Consider the following 15,075-nt stretch of genomic DNA (forward strand, 5'->3'; position numbering starts at 1 on the left):
GAGCGCCCCCTTGCTGGACACACGAAATAAATGCCACCTATGCACCAACCGACACGGTATCCCTCCCTTCCAGACCAACCCGCACTTTACGCGAATCCAGTCCCCGGGAGCCGGCCAATCGATTTGGGGGCTGCCATTGGACGAAGCTGCGTCCTTTGGCGGACGGGACACGCATTCCTTCTCGATGGAATGGCCCTGAATGGCCCTAAATCACAAAATGGCCCCTCCACTACCCCCTGCCCCCACAGCTGCCTCCCCCTAAAGTCCCCACGGTGCATCGTCGCCCGCTGTGTGATCAGCCTCCTATATCGAGCATCCTCCCACGCTGCATCTCATCCTGAGTTCTGGGCCCCGACTACAAATACTACTCATCGGCACGGATACTGATGAGGCACATGGTGACGGCATGCTGTGTAGTTGGCCATCACTGTCTGTCTGTCCTCAATCCGAGCTGACTAACGCCCCCAGGAACGCGTGCCTTTCCTACTGCTTCCTAGCACCAAGCCATAACGGGATGCCCGTCCCGTCCAAGGCCACACGATGCCGCCAGGCGATGCGGGACAGACACACAGGCCAGCATCCACGTAAGAAGCGTCAGAAGCACAATGTCTTGTCTTCAAGTTGACAGCTGTGGCTCCTCTGGCCGAAGCTCTGGCGGCGCTAACCCTTCCGGGCCTCTGGATGGGGTCCCTGTTTTCGGACCCTGCCGGAAATGCCAGTGCACATCGATGGGCATCCGCCGCGTCTTCCTTGCCGTACGGTGCAACGCAAAAGTCGGCGGAGGGTGGGCTCAGAACTCGGGCGTCGGTGTGTGCAACCTCGAGCGTCGCGACAATGGGCGGAGTCTTGGGCGGCGGGATGCTGAGTCGTGCGTGGACAGAGAAGCAAGAATATGTTTTCTTCCTTCTCAGATGCTCAGCTTCCCTCTGCGTGCCTTGCTGTGCTCCGTAAGATAGTCACCGCAGTAGGTACCTTAGGTTCTGCAAGGCACTCCGTCGGGTGTCTTAGATAATCAGGCACCCAGTAAAGAACTGCGCAGACAGCAGCGAGGAATACCCGTCCAGCGGTGTTCTTCACCCGGGCACCACCACCCTCAGGGAAGAAAAAAGGGGGTCGTCGCCTGTGCCGGACCGGTCGCGGCCAATCAGCCCCGCCGGTCAAGCCTCTCGACTTCAAGCCGCATGCGGAATCTCCAGCCAGGCGCATCACATGTCTTTTGTCCCTTCCCGTCCGCTCCGTCCCCCCTCCTGGCCCCGTCTGGTCTGGGTTGATCCGTCGTCAAATCGAAGTCTTAGTCGCTATTGACTCTGACCGACCCCATTGCGGTGCAGACTTCGGCTCTCCGACACTTGTGCCAGACAAACAGTCGCTCGTCTTGGCCTGACTGCACTTGTCTCGTCTTGTCCTGCCGCAGTTCATCCCCACTGCGTCCACCCCGACGAGCGCCGCCGCCGACGACAAGCCAGCGCACTGGAGTTCGAGACCATCTTATGTCATCTCGTCTGCATCCAATCGACCGGGACCGTACCACTACCGACACCAACTCTACCACCGCTACTACCACCGCCTCTACCACCACCGCTCCTTTGTATATCTTTCCCGAGCCTCCCCGGCCAACCTACTCCTCATCTTCTTGCTGCCTGTCGCTCTGGATGTACGCCTTGTCATACAACCGAGTGTCACTTGCTGCGTAGCCAACTCGGTCATCCGAACCTAGATCCAGAAGACGCCTCGTCCCCAATGTCTTCTTTGGTCTCCGAGTTCATCATCAACCCGGTCCTCCGGCAAGCACGCCGCTTTTCTGAGATTTCGAGAACCACTCTCGTCCCCGAACCCGACGCTTCTTCCTCCGACAACCTCGCGGTTGCCAGCGACTCGGAAGCCCCCGCCCCTCGGCATGCGACCGATGCGCCTGCGGTGACTCCTCCGGACCGACCTCTCAGCGCAGATACTCTATCGCCGACCGTCGAAGCCGAGCAGCCCCCGTCCGAACCAGCACGTGCGCCCCCGGAATCCTTCCCCATCACCGTCCCGATGCAGGTCCCCAAGCGTGAGGCCTTGCCGGCTGACGATGGCATGGGCGCATTGCGAAAGCGCCTTATCGAAATCCAAGGCCAGGAGATACGGGGGGAGGAAAAGGCCAGGCTCATGCACGAGGTGCTGATGGAGGGCTACCGCAAGTCCCGTGTTGCTCCCCAACAAGGCGACCCGCCTGTGGATGCTCTGCCGGCCGGCGAAGCGTGGGAACAAACACTCCCATCGGGACCCCTGGAGTCCCTGAAGTTCTGGCAGCATCCTCCAGGGGAGCCATCCTCCCCGGAAAAGTTTGTGTTGACGGCAGAAGATGTCAGGCCAACCTACGCCCCGGCAAAGCCTACGATTCCTGGAGAGGTCGAGGGCGCAAGGGTTCTGGGCTGCCAGCACTACAAGCGCAACATTAAGCTGCAATGCTCGACTTGCAACAAGTGGTACACATGTCGGTTTTGTCATGACGCTGTCGAAGATCACACTCTCATTAGGAAGGAAACCAAAAACATGCTCTGCATGCTCTGTGCTTGTCCTCAAAGGGCGTCAGAGGTTTGCGTCAACTGTGGCGTGACCGCCGCTCGCTACTACTGCAACGTATGCAAGCTGTGGGACGATGATCCAACCAAGAGTATTTACCACTGCAGCGATTGCGGCATTTGTAGGAAAGGAAGAGGCATCGGGAAGGACTTCTTCCATTGCAAGGTGACTACCCTCTTCTTTGCGCTACGAGGTGGACTACTGCTGACCCTGAGCTCTAGAAATGCTGTGCTTGCATCTCAATATCGATTCAGCATTCACACAAGTGTATCGAACGTTCGACAGACTGCGACTGTCCAATTTGTGGAGATTACATGTTCACCTCTCCCAAGCCTGTCGTGTTCATGCCCTGTGGTCACAGCATTCACAAGAGATGCTATGACGAACACATGTTGCGTTCATACAAGTGTCCAATCTGCAACAAGAGTTTGTTGAACATGCAAAGCCAATTTCGTCAGTTGGAGTTGGCGATTCTGAGCCAGCCCATGCCTCCAGAATTTAGGGACACGCGCGCTACGGTTCTTTGCAATGACTGCAGTGGACGCAGCTCGGTACCTTATCACTGGTTGGGCCTCAAGTGCGCCATATGCACCTCGTACAACACGGTAGAATTGCAGATCAGCGGCGGAAGAGAAGGCGCAGCTACCGCACAAGCTATTCCCAGCCGCGGTGGAAGGGATGGGGCAAGAACCACACGGCCACTTCCAATCGACCCTCCAACGCCTGCTGCCATTTTGGAGATGGCTGCAATCTTGGATAGTCCGTTGGCTGGGGCCACGGACGGCAGTACAGGGATCCTTGACCCTTCGTCAACTATCGCCACTGACGGGACTGCCACGGGCACTACCATTGGAAGGCGCCGACATTCCTCACACGCCTCAAATGAGGCACAGGCACGGTTCTTGGTGCTAGATCGCTTGGCAAGATCAGCCTCTCCAGCGCCTACACCCGGTCTACCACCGAGTCTCGCACGAAACCCTTTGCATGGCGCGATCGGGGAGGAGGAATCAGACAACGATATACTGAACCTTTGGGGTCGGTTTCAACGTAGGTCTGAAGAAGACAGCGATTCCATGTCTACCGACTTGGAGGAAGAGGACGATGAGTATGATGAGGAAGACGACGACGACGATGACGATGACAATGACTTCATGCTCATTGGTCACCGTTGATCTGGCAGACGTGCCGTCATGTTATGAATGATTAGGTGTATCGCTCGGGTTGTGCGACGGGATCGAGAACGGCGCAAAGGGGCATGTGACGGTATCATAGTCTGGACATACGGGTTTCATAGGTCATGGTTTGGATGGCGGGCACAGCTTTGGTTGGGTTCTGGATGCCGGCGTTCTCAGGAGGCCACATTTGCCAGCCCTGGAGTGGGACATTGAATTTCGTACACCCATGGAGACTGGGTTCTAGGAAGTCTCCATAATAGAATATCAACGATTTTGAACAAACCCAACGCCAAAGAACGCCGTGAAATCGTTGTTTCCGTCCATCCTAACCGTCTCCTAATGTCGTGACTGTCATGATCAAGCGCCTCGGGTAGACCATCGTGTATCCTCTCTCATCGACGACGGGAAGCAATCTGCGCATCCACCTCTTGGGCCTCCTTCCTCAGCTCCTTGACGACAGTCTGAAAAGTACACACATGAGCTTGGGGCGTTTGCACGGCACGGTACATCCTACTACTTACTGCCAGAGCCTCGGGGTTGACACCATTCTCAATCATGGAGATGCAGATTGAGAGCGTGCGGCGGTCCAGATGGCAGTTCTTCACGTGAAAATGGTCAGAGTAAGATCTCCGGGAGGGTGAGCCAGGCGCGGCAGCGAGAACTTACGAGAATGACAGAGATCTCGTGGAGGATGTCGACAGCCTGCTGTGCGGCAGCCTGCTTTCCGGTCCTGTCGTCGGCGGGCATTTTGTGAAATGGCGATTATCCTCGGCCTCGGGGTCTCATGGGCAATGCGTCAGGGGAGTGAGACGTCGGAGCGCGGCGAGATGCAGTGAGGTGGGTGATGTTCAGTGACCGCCATCAAAGGTGCCCGCCTACCTTAGTGTACCTAGGTACCCAAGGTAGTGTTTAGCGGAAGCGGGGCCACCTTAGTCGTGGGCCGAACCCAACGCAACCTTGGAAACGCGTCGGACGCGCTGGTGCAGAAAGCTCTTTGCGCGGTGCAGGGATTGGCTGGGTCCCAAGGTGGACACCGCAACTACCGGAAATGGGCGTCGCATTCGCGCCTGTGAGCCGCGATTGACCGAACTTTTCCTCTTTCTCAGTCTCAGTCGCATGTCTCACCCGTCCCATCTCGTTATGACACCAATCTTGCTGCGAATGCCAGCATTTGCTTCTTTTTGACGCCTGTTCTCTTGGATATCGACCGTTAACAGGCAGCCATATGGTCACCGACTGTGCCTAGTCCGTCACCGTCCACTAAAACCAACCATCGCATGATGCAACACACGCCGTCGTCTTCTCACGATATGCTCAGTTTCTCACGGACATATTGCTTGGATCTAAGGGAAACGACCGGGTCTAATGGCTGACGTACGGGAAGAGACCAGCCGCTTGTACGGCCCCCCAAGAATTACAATCGTTCCTCATGAAGGCCTCGAGGAAGGACCGCCTCAGCTGCATGCCAGCCGTGTTCCAAGTCTGGGTAGGTCGGCCGCCGAAAGCCTGTCTTTCACGATACTGACGCCGGACCAGCTCGAGCCCTTCGCATCATTCAGCCTCTGGAAACATTGTACCCCTCAGCCAGATCTACGGAGAACGCACCTGCCTCGACTGTATGGGACTCGCAACGTGTGCAGAGACGATGGTTGTTCAACGCCCACCCGGAAGCATACATCGGAAGCTCCGATGCTGCCGGCTTCTTGGCTGAGGGCCTCTCTCAGATGATGCGCCCCGACGCCACCCCCACGGCACAACCGCTCATGACCATTAGCCAGATGGCAGACGTTAGTAACCACACTCGCATCTCCCCGGTTCCGGTGCTGGCCATGGCCACTGGCGAGTCTGGGGAGCTTCTTCGGCTATCTAGGCTGGACGAGACAAAATGGCAGTGGGGTGAAGACGAGAACCCTACGCTTCGTCTTTTGAATGTCGATCAGCAGGACAGGGAGGAGACTGTGCTGTGGTCCAGTGACGGAGCTCCTATTCTGCAACTCAAGCCTGCGCTTAGCTTGGTGCGATTCGAGCCCACTCGATGGCTGCTGGTGCAAAAGAGGACATCAACCACGGTCCTCCAGCCGGAGTACCACAGAATTCCAGTATCAGAGCGTCGGCCGGGTATTGACAAGGCAGTTGAACGCCCCTCCCGAATCAACCCAAAGCCCATCTTGACCATCACCTCGGAGCAGACGGGCGGCTTTCCACACTCCGATGTCTCCTTCAGTTACGGGTCTCAGAGGAAGCCTCCACAGCTGGCCATCATCGACGAGTGTGGCTACTATAGTGTCTGGGATGTCAAGGGCCGAGACATGGTCGGGTCAACAAGCAAGCGTGCCAAGTTAAGACACTGCGGACAGATTCAGCTGGGCATCACGGAACAGCTACCTGACGAAGACTCGCCAGCCTTCCGCGCAGAGCCTCATGGGCTGTTGTGGATCGGTGCCGCTGGCGTGGGCGTGGATCTTTGGGATATACCCGCCATCGAGGACCTGGAAATGGAGAATGATTTGGCGGCGATGACTGCACGGTCCAAAAAGCTCATGATCTGGAACCGCACAAAGTTCGAGGTGATTGACACAAAAGACCCAAGCTACCGGCACAGCTTGTCGATACTCAAGTCGGATGTGCCGGATTATATCCTCGATGTAAAGCCAAATCCAGTGAATCGCAGTCAAGTAGTCGTTCTTACAACATCGGCTCTTTTCTGGATGGAAACATCGTCACCGACGGCGGTCAAGACTGGAGGGCTTGCCATACTACAGTCATTCGCACATCTTCGAATCTCAGATGCCGACTCTCTGAGGCTTACGGTCCATCATAGTGGACATGGACTGGGCAACGAGAGTTGCATCGCGTATCTTTATTCGGAGAAGTCACCAGAAGTTGAGCTGTTTTGGTTATCCATACCCGAGAAGACGGGCCTGCCCCAGTTTCAGCATTTTATGATGATGCTCGAAAAGGGGCCCGGCGAGAAGCCGCTGAAGATACAGACTTTGTGTCCAACTCCAGCCTTCTTCACTAGCCAGTCATCGGAGCCGCTGAAGGGCCTCGGTGCGGAATACCTAAATCAGCAGGTTGGCTTCCAGCAGTTGTTCGTTCTCGGGAGGGATTTGGCTTTGGAGCAAACCATCATGGCTGTCACATCAAAACCTGACCTTGAGATCATCCCACCAGACTATAGCCGCGACTGGTCCAAAGATGCTCGAAGGAGGGCCCACAAAAGGAGGCGGAAGCAATTTCTGCATCACTTTGGAGATACGTTTGTGGTGCCTGATGGATTGGGAGACATGGACGAGCTCGTGCAGCGTCGTGCCACTAGATACCAAGAAATCTTGCAGCAAACCCAAGGAGGAGACGCTGAGCAACTACAGCAACGATGGCCAAGGACCCAGAATTTCGACCTTTTCCTGTCTCGAGTCGCCATGTCCATCGATTCAGTCGTCATGGCTGCTGAAACGCCTAGCATTGAGGGTCCCCTATCCGTTTTTGACGCCATCCAAGATGCGACGGTTAATTGCCATGATACGGAGGGAGGCTACATCCCTTTACACACTTTGTGAGTCCAACATGAAACGAGATGATAAGTCTTGGTTTATTAACATATGTTAGGCACGAATATGAGGCGACATTTGAAGCACCTCCAATGGGCAACGAAGCCATCACCGCTTGGGATGCGCGTCTCCAGGAATTTTTGAATGTCAACGATCAACGCATCGTCGCTCAGCCATTTACATCCCAACTCCTAAGCCAGGGAGACGTGACACCTTTGGCGGACATCCGCCGCAAACTCGAAGAATTATGGAACTCGCCGGATCTCCCCGAACGCGCACAGCACTCTCGCAGCGTCGTGCTCGCCGAAACCGCAGAAGCGATCGCGAGATCCCTCTTCGGCGTGGCGGTCCTCGACGAAAACATCCCAGTCGCAGAAGACGAGCCGTCCACTTGGGTTCCAACGCCACCCGAGCTGCAATCTCGGCAGCCGAGCCAGCGCCTCTCAATGTCCAGCCAGAGATCCTCGCTAGGAAGCCAACGTCTATCAATGTCGCCCTTCAAACCACGCGACTCGATGTCTCCGATCAAAGCATCACGGCCAATGCTGTCGCCGATCAAGCCGCGGCTCTCCATGTCCCCCTTGAAACCCCGCCGCTCAATGTCCCCTATGAAATCCCCCTCCAAACCCTCCTCCTCCGCGCCGTACTCCTCAAACCCCTTCTCCTCCTCACAACCACAGTCCCAATCCTCTGCCGCCTCCGCCGACGCAGCACTGGCCGCCTCGAGCGCCCTCCAACGCCTGAGCATGCTCGCTGCAGACATCAACACGACAGAGGGCCCGACCCGTCAGCATACGGTCCTCTCCTACTGGCCCACCAGACGCGGCGTGCCGACAGAGAACTACGTCTCCTCCGTCCTTGCCTCCTCGACAAAGCACATGGACGCCATCAAAGAGCGCAAGGAGCGCATCGAATCCAAACGCCGCAGGCGCAAGTCGCAGCTCGCTTCGTCGCAGACGGCGGCAGCAGCCACGCAGTCCGAGATTGAGGACTCCGGGCCGGCGGGGAGCGCGAGCGTGCCGCTGCCGTCGGAGGCCCCCGCCACGCAACCGCTGCCCAAGTCTGCCGCGCCGCCAATCATCGGGTCGAGCCAGGTCTCGCCGATGCGGTCCTCGAAGGCCGTCATGTCGTCGCAGATTCCGCAGGTCATGTCGCAGCCAATATCCGGACGGCACGCGATGCGTTCGCCGAAGAAGAAGGGCAAGAGAAAGTCTGGTTTCTGAGGCCACGGACGTTTACCTCGGTACTTATTTTGAGGGAAAAAGGTGTTTTGGTTCATTACTCAATGTTTGGCTCTATACCGTAGCGATGGCTAAGCTAGTTGGAGATTACTACAATACCCACATGCGATGTTTTTCTTGATTTCACTCTTCACACTGCTCGCGTGACCTCCCACCCTCTTTTCACTGCCGTCCTCCAATACCCCCACCCACCTGATTGATCCCCGTGCCCTTGAGCTTGTGATCGCCGGGGTTCGCCGCCGCCTCATATATGATGTTAGCCGGCGCGCGGCCGAGCTGCATCCACTCGCCCTTGAAGCCGAGGTAGCTCACGCGGGTCTCGTCCTCGTCGCCGTCGGAGAAGTTGTCGACGAAGAAGAGGGTGAGGCGCTGGACGCGGCCGAAGAGGGCGCGCTTGACGGGGATCTCCTGGACCTGGGAGGTGCGCGAGAGCTCGAACTCCTGGGTGGGCGCGGCGTCCTCGGCGGAGGAGAAGTCGAGGTCGTCGCGGTTGATGAAGACCTTGAGGGTGCGCGGGGCGGAGGGGGAGTCTGAGGTGCGCAGGAGGAGGGCGTGGAGCTTTACTTGGCCGGTGAAGCTGGGGGTCAAGTGTGTTAGTTTGGTGAGTTTTGGATATGGGAGCATGGGTAGGGTGAGATGAGGTGAAAGTTGATGTGTGGAATATGAGGGTGAGCAGGCGGTTGGCCTCGGCTCAGTCACGGTGACTCGGATTCTGGGGTCTCCAAAGTGATGTTATGACAGCAGGTGCAAGACGGTAGAAAGAATAGAAAGCGTACGGGATATTGACCAACAACTGCTCATCCGCATCACTCACGACCTCGGGCTCCGCGTCCAGCCTCTCGGCCCACGTCTTCTTCGCGACGCTGCGCGCGCTGCCGATCTGCGACTCGTTGAGGGCCGTCACGTCATCGAAGTTGATGTGGCTGTAGAGAGAGTGCTGGAGCGCGGGCGTGATGTCGTCTGAGTGGTCGTGCTCATCGTGGCCGCCGTGGCTGTGGTCGTGGTGTTCGTCGTGGCAGTGGGACATTTTTGGCGGACGAGGTGGGGGTGGAGGGGCAGAGATGCTTGTTGGGGTTTCCAACTTGACGCCGTAGTTGAATGAGACTTGCAGTTAGGATGGATGTGGCACAATGTGTTTGACTTTGGACGGCTTGGAGGCATGAAAGGGTGTCTGAAAGATATTCGTCGTTCGTTTAGTTGATGGATGAAAGATGCAAGTGACAAACGGACCCCGCCATTTGCGAAAGGTTGGAATGTTGGTCTCTGATTGGCTGATTTGCCACAGCTCTCATCCCTGAGTATCCGAGTGCTGCCAGACAATGGGCAAGGTGCTTGAACAACTAGATCAGCTTCTAGGGGAATGAAGTCTTGAGAACTTTCAATGAGTTAGAGAGTTCTCGTTAAATTTCCCAAATTTTCAAACATCCATGCTCTATTTTTAAGATGTATGTAATTCGACAGAAATTCGTTGAGAGGACCATGACATAAGACACTCCTCAACCCGGCTCAACATGCTTTACTTGAAGCTGCAGCTGAAAGCATCCGAGTTCCAAATTATACAAAGAGGCAGAGTGTGTCATCCTAAAACTTCTTCGGATATCATTCAAGCTTCTCATATGTTTTTGGCGCATGAATCGGCCCGGACGCAAATTAGCCTTGCAGCAAGCGCAGAAGTCAGGTGGAGTTTAGTTCTAAACTTGGCTCGTCATGAGCGTATTTGGAGAGGTATTAACTCGTGGACGTGGCAGACGGGTAGTATCGAGATTTTGATTTCGTGTGAGCCATGCTCCGCAGTAGCCTCAATTACCCAAGCTAGTGGACTCCTACTGAAGGGAATGCAATAGGACATTGACCCTTTACCTCATAGAACGATAGAGGAATCATGGAATAAGATTTGTGAGCTTCAGTGGGTGTGATTCAATTCACAGGATGCTCTTTTAAGCTGCTGGCCTGAATGATGTGCTAGAAGCTAGCTTAGCATACAGATCCACCCTTGCTCATTCTTTAAATACGCCTTCACTGATGTTCTCCTCGATTTTGAGGAGAACAATTAAAAGATGGTGTCTCCCTGGTCATTCATTCAGTCTTGAACCTCGTGGGAGAATCGGTGTGATATTACTCACAAGATTACCTCTTTTGCGGAGTCTGGTCCTAGAAGCAAAACCGGCGTGGATTCTGCGGCATGAATACGCGCACAGTGAGCGCGATGAGGACGGACAGAGCACAAAGACATGCTCTGGACAATGAAAACATGCCCAGAAGCAGAGGCAGTCAGCCACTTAACCTACCTAGATGGAGGCACTGCACTGTCCCAAATCGCTGCTTGCGGCTCTGCCATCTTTGTTCACGCTGGCAGTCTCTCTTCCAAACGGTAGCCTCACTTTCTGACCAGCTGTCAATGAAGCCGAGGTGAAGTCAGATCAGCTTGCCCACTTAGGATAGAGAAGTTTTTCATTAATAGTATGGCCATGAATTGTGCCGTAGCACCAAGTGCTCACGGATTACATATCACATTAGACGAGACGAAGTGTTAAGCTACTTTTTGTCATTCCATTGCCTTTGCAGTCCCGTATTTACAACCAGGATCGAGTTACTCTACAATCAAGAACCGATTTACCAACCATCCCAAAGCCTAAAAAGCCAGTCGCGGTGGTATCATATTGAGCCAAATGTGCCTCTCCCTTCTCTGTCCAAAGAGACAGAATTGTTACTGCTGTGGTATTTCCCTTTCCGGATTTTTCCCCTTCCTAACGCCGATTTTAATGCACATCATGGCAGGCCATTCCGGGTGGGGAGGCCAAAAAGGACGCCAAAATACAAAGCCAAATCCGTCCCATATGCAAGATGACCGAAAGCTATACTAATGCTGCTTTACTTGCTGCCGGGGGCAGGGAACACGAAGCCAGGAGGGTACTGGGGCATGCCGTTGGGCAGGGTGCTGATGCCGAACGGAAACTGCTGAGGAAGGGGTTGAGCGTTGGCTCCGGACGCCTTGCCATCCTCGCGGCGATCGCGGCCACGGCGGTCGCGGCCAAAGTCATCGCGGTCGTCGCCATCATCGTGACGGCGAGTGGAGCGGGGTCCGTGGTTGCCGCTCTTATCAGTCTGCATGCGACGGCTGATGGCCTTGGAAGAGACGCCAGCACCAATCTCAATGTCGGGCTCCTCAACGACGAGGCCTGTCTCGATGGGTCTGCCGCCGCTTCCACCATACTCGGCAGTCAGCATCCACTTGCGGTCAGCCTCTGTGAGCTTGGCAATGGGAATGATGCTAATGCCGGTCTGGTAATCACTGCAGTCACGCGGGCCGAATCCAACACCCCAACGTGTCTGTGTTTGTTAGCTTGAGACATCAACAGATGGAGAATGCAGTAAACTTACCCGAAGCTGAGGATCGCCATCACGGTTGGCTTCCATGGCCTCCTTGGCTCGAACAGCATCTTCACGGCTGATCATCTTGACGAAAGCATGGCGCTTCTCCTTATTGACGATGCAGGTCTGCACCTGACCGTACTTGCTGAAAACCTCACGCAACTCGCGCTCAGTGTAGCTAGTTGAGGTGTCAGTATGGTTGGGTGACAGTATAGAAGGTAGTACTTACGCTACTCCGCCGACGAAGAGGGTACGGCTGAGAACCTTGATCCTTCCATTGGGAAGGGAGCGATCAAATTCAACCCACTTATCACCAGAGTTGCGGCGGGGAGTAGGACTACGGCCGTTTCTGCCGACAGGACTGCGTTGACGATAGTCGCTGCCTCGTCCACGGCCGTCTCGGTCGTCTTGGCGACTACGGTTGGGCGACTGGCGGTAGTCATCTCGGCTGCCGCGAGGAGAGCCACGGGCGGGGCCGCGAGAGTCCCAACGGCGACCAGGGGACCTAGAGCGAGAGCGGCCGTACCCGCCGGGGGAACGAGGACCCTCGCCGTACCGGTGCTGGTCACGGCTGTCGTTGGATTGGACGGGTCCGCCCCATCCCTGTCCGGTGGCGTTCGCGTAGGGGTTGTGGGCCGCAGGTGTGGCTGAAGCACCAGGCGCAGGCTGAGCAGCATTGAAAGAAGCCAGGAGACCAGGCAACTTGTCCGCAGACACACCGGCATCAGTGAACATCTTGAGGAGCTGGGCCACTTGCGAGGCCTGAAAACCCTGAGCTTGAGGAGCCGGCGGCTGAGGCGCGGCAGCACCAGGGAACGGCATGCCGAATGGCATCTGGGGCGGAACAGGGGGCTGAGGCATCGCGAAAGGGAATTGCGCAGCCATAGGGGCAGGATTTGCGGCAGCAGCAGCAGGCTGCGAGTAGTTTGCCATGGAATAAGGGGGCTGAGCGTAGTTGGTAGGAGGGGCAACCTGCTGCTGGTTCTGCTGCTGATGCCGAGCAGCAACATTCTGAAGGTTGGCCAGGATGCTGGATGCACTTTGGAGCGCGGTCTGAGATGTTGCCTGAGGTGCAGTCTGGGGAGCAGCTGGAGCGGCAGTGGGAACCGAAGCAGGCGGCTGGGGAGGTTGAGGAGAACCTGCGTTGTTCTGTTTGGCCAAGTTGGCAAGAGCTGCTATGATGGCATTGCTGCTCTGAGCAGAAGGGGGAGGAGGTTGAGTCGGAGCGGCCGGTCGGTTGGTGTTGTAGCCCATGAATGCGACCAAGCCTGGGGGGGGACTACCCTCCGGCGTGGTGGACTGGGCTGCAGGTGATAGTATGTTAGTCAAATGGCTATCAGGCTTTGACGATGGGTGTAGAATGATACCCATCATCTCGTGGGAAGACATACTCGGCTCAGGGGCGGCCTTCAACTTCTGGCGGAATGACTCGAGCATTGTAGAGGGGAACGTTGATCCTTTTTCCCAAATGTCCAGGAGCTTAGAGATCTTATCCTATGAGGTACGAAATTCATGTAAGTAGTTGGTCTTCAAGGTCAACAAGGAGCGAGCAGTAGCGTGTCAGCAATACGTGATGTGCGCATCTTCACAAGTATCGCGGTCTTTGTGTGTGTAGATCCAAGCCTTCAAGTGTGAGACAAAAAATGAAAGCGCAGGTAGCTCGTAGAAAGCACTCGGCTTGCAGCACTACAACGTTCGATGCGTAGATTGGACATGGAGGACAAGCACTCCAACTGTTCTCGAGAATTAAGCGTACCTTTTGGCCCTCGGGCAACAGCTGCAGCATGTCATTCATAAGGACAGGCATGAGCTCGGTGACCCGGTGAACACCAGCAGCAAAGGTCCCATCAGAAGCAGAACCATCAACATGCTGACCAGCAGACTTCGCTTGCTCCACCCACTTTCGAGTCACGGAGTCAACGACGTAGAGGACGCCCAGCTTGTGGGAGATGGGGGCCTTCTTGAAATGCATGAACAGCTTCTGAACGATAATAGACTCAGACTGCGGGAAAAAATATTGAGGTTAGTTCCAAGTCACCAGGCACTGGCGATGCGAGAGGCGCGTCAACAATCGTACCTGAACATTTTCGACACAGATCTTGGTTATGACACCAATACGGGATCCCGATACACCAGGAGGTTTGAGGGTGAGCATGGTCTGGAGACCCTCTTCTAGGTCCGCAAGTGCGGAAGCCATAGTGCTGGCGTTGTTGCGACGATGGCGACGGCGATGTTGGGCGTGGTGTTGTTGTTTTTCAAGAGTAGAAGTGAATCCAATCCCAGTTGCAAAAATACGAGGGACGGAGGAAGGCAGGCGAGTGCAGGCAAGAGGAAAGAGAGAAAGCCTGCAATGGCCAGCAGCCGAAAAAGTCTGCGCGAGAAGTGCGCGGTGGGCGATTTACTGGTTGGTGGGTGGGAAGAAGTTGTGTGTACGTGAAGTCCCAAGCGGAAGGCGAGGAGTCAACTGAGAGCCACCCGACGTTCCTTCCACAGCAAGAGCAGGAGCACCTCAACGACAGTTCGTCGCTCTTTCCCCCAGTCAAAGTGTAGGTAGGTAGTGTAGTTTCTGTGATTTTACAAGCCGCAGACCGAAAATCCCACAGGTCGCAGACCAGACCTCTCTCTCAAAGTACGAACGATGCGAGTCTCTGGATTGGATGACTCTCTACTTGTACGGACAGAGTGCGCGACACGTTTGAAGAGTCGTCCTAGGTCACGGAAGAGATTTCTAAATGGCAGGAGTCGTCGACGACTACTACTTTTCTGGCTTTACCCACGGTCGGACTTTGCGGTCCACGGAGGAGAAGTACGAAACTCGTCAAAATACGATGGCAGCCTCGATGGAAATGTGGCTATCAGGCTTCGGGACGGATGGGCGTGATGCAGGTTTGCGCTGCGGTTTGTCAGTAGTTTGATGTTGGTTACTAGAAGGGAAGGGAGGTTGTGGTGAGAGAAGGGAAGTTTGCAGAGTGGGGAGGGGGCGGGAGCTGGGTCGCTTTTTGGAGACGAATGGAAGGTGTTGCTGGGCAAGAGCATTACGGTTGGCGGTGAGATGTGGCAGAAAACCAGCGCTGATGCCGCTTTATTTGCGGTCACACCTCTGGATGGAGACTTTTCAATGGCTAAGATCTTTGTCATCTGGCCTTCTAGCCTCAGGCAAATGACACACTT

At 55.6% G+C, this 15,075-nt stretch overlaps 5 protein-coding genes across 5 annotated transcripts; 2 read left to right on the top strand and 3 right to left on the bottom strand.

Moving 5' to 3' along the window:
- Positions 1–1,740: 1,740 nt before the first annotated feature.
- CGCA056_v003328 (uncharacterized protein) lies at positions 1,741–3,737 on the top strand (the record flags this gene model as incomplete). Its single annotated transcript, XM_037318585.1, has 2 exons — positions 1,741–2,468; positions 3,617–3,737. The coding sequence occupies 2 exons, from the start codon at positions 1,741–1,743 to the stop codon at positions 3,735–3,737; spliced, it is 849 nt and encodes a 282-aa protein (XP_037184082.1).
- Positions 3,738–4,132: 395 nt separating this feature from the next.
- CGCA056_v003329 (Mitotic-spindle organizing protein 1) lies at positions 4,133–4,487 on the bottom strand (the record flags this gene model as incomplete). Its single annotated transcript, XM_037318586.1, has 3 exons — positions 4,133–4,201; positions 4,262–4,339; positions 4,407–4,487. The coding sequence occupies 3 exons, from the start codon at positions 4,485–4,487 to the stop codon at positions 4,133–4,135; spliced, it is 228 nt and encodes a 75-aa protein (XP_037184081.1).
- Positions 4,488–5,105: 618 nt separating this feature from the next.
- Positions 5,106–8,514, top strand: CGCA056_v003330 (uncharacterized protein; the record flags this gene model as incomplete). The annotated part of the gene is made up of 3 exons (XM_037318587.1): positions 5,106–5,226; positions 5,277–7,296; positions 7,350–8,514. 3 exons carry the CDS (start codon positions 5,106–5,108, stop codon positions 8,512–8,514), a joined length of 3,306 nt encoding a protein of 1,101 aa, XP_037183037.1.
- Positions 8,515–8,694: 180 nt separating this feature from the next.
- On the bottom strand, positions 8,695–9,559 carry CGCA056_v003331 (PITH domain-containing protein; the record flags this gene model as incomplete). Its single annotated transcript, XM_037318588.1, has 2 exons — positions 8,695–9,109; positions 9,309–9,559. 2 exons carry the CDS (start codon positions 9,557–9,559, stop codon positions 8,695–8,697), a joined length of 666 nt encoding a protein of 221 aa, XP_037183038.1.
- Positions 9,560–11,403: 1,844 nt separating this feature from the next.
- On the bottom strand, positions 11,404–14,101 carry seb1 (Rpb7-binding protein seb1; the record flags this gene model as incomplete). The annotated part of the gene is made up of 6 exons (XM_037318589.1): positions 11,404–11,862; positions 11,914–12,082; positions 12,134–13,208; positions 13,296–13,398; positions 13,661–13,906; positions 13,982–14,101. The coding sequence occupies 6 exons, from the start codon at positions 14,099–14,101 to the stop codon at positions 11,404–11,406; spliced, it is 2,172 nt and encodes a 723-aa protein (XP_037183039.1).
- Positions 14,102–15,075: the final 974 nt, after the last annotated feature.

The sequence above is a fragment of the Colletotrichum aenigma genome, assembly GCF_013390185.1.
Source record: "Colletotrichum aenigma strain Cg56 chromosome Unknown KSG_Cg56_contig02, whole genome shotgun sequence".
NCBI lineage: Eukaryota > Fungi > Ascomycota > Sordariomycetes > Glomerellales > Glomerellaceae > Colletotrichum > Colletotrichum aenigma.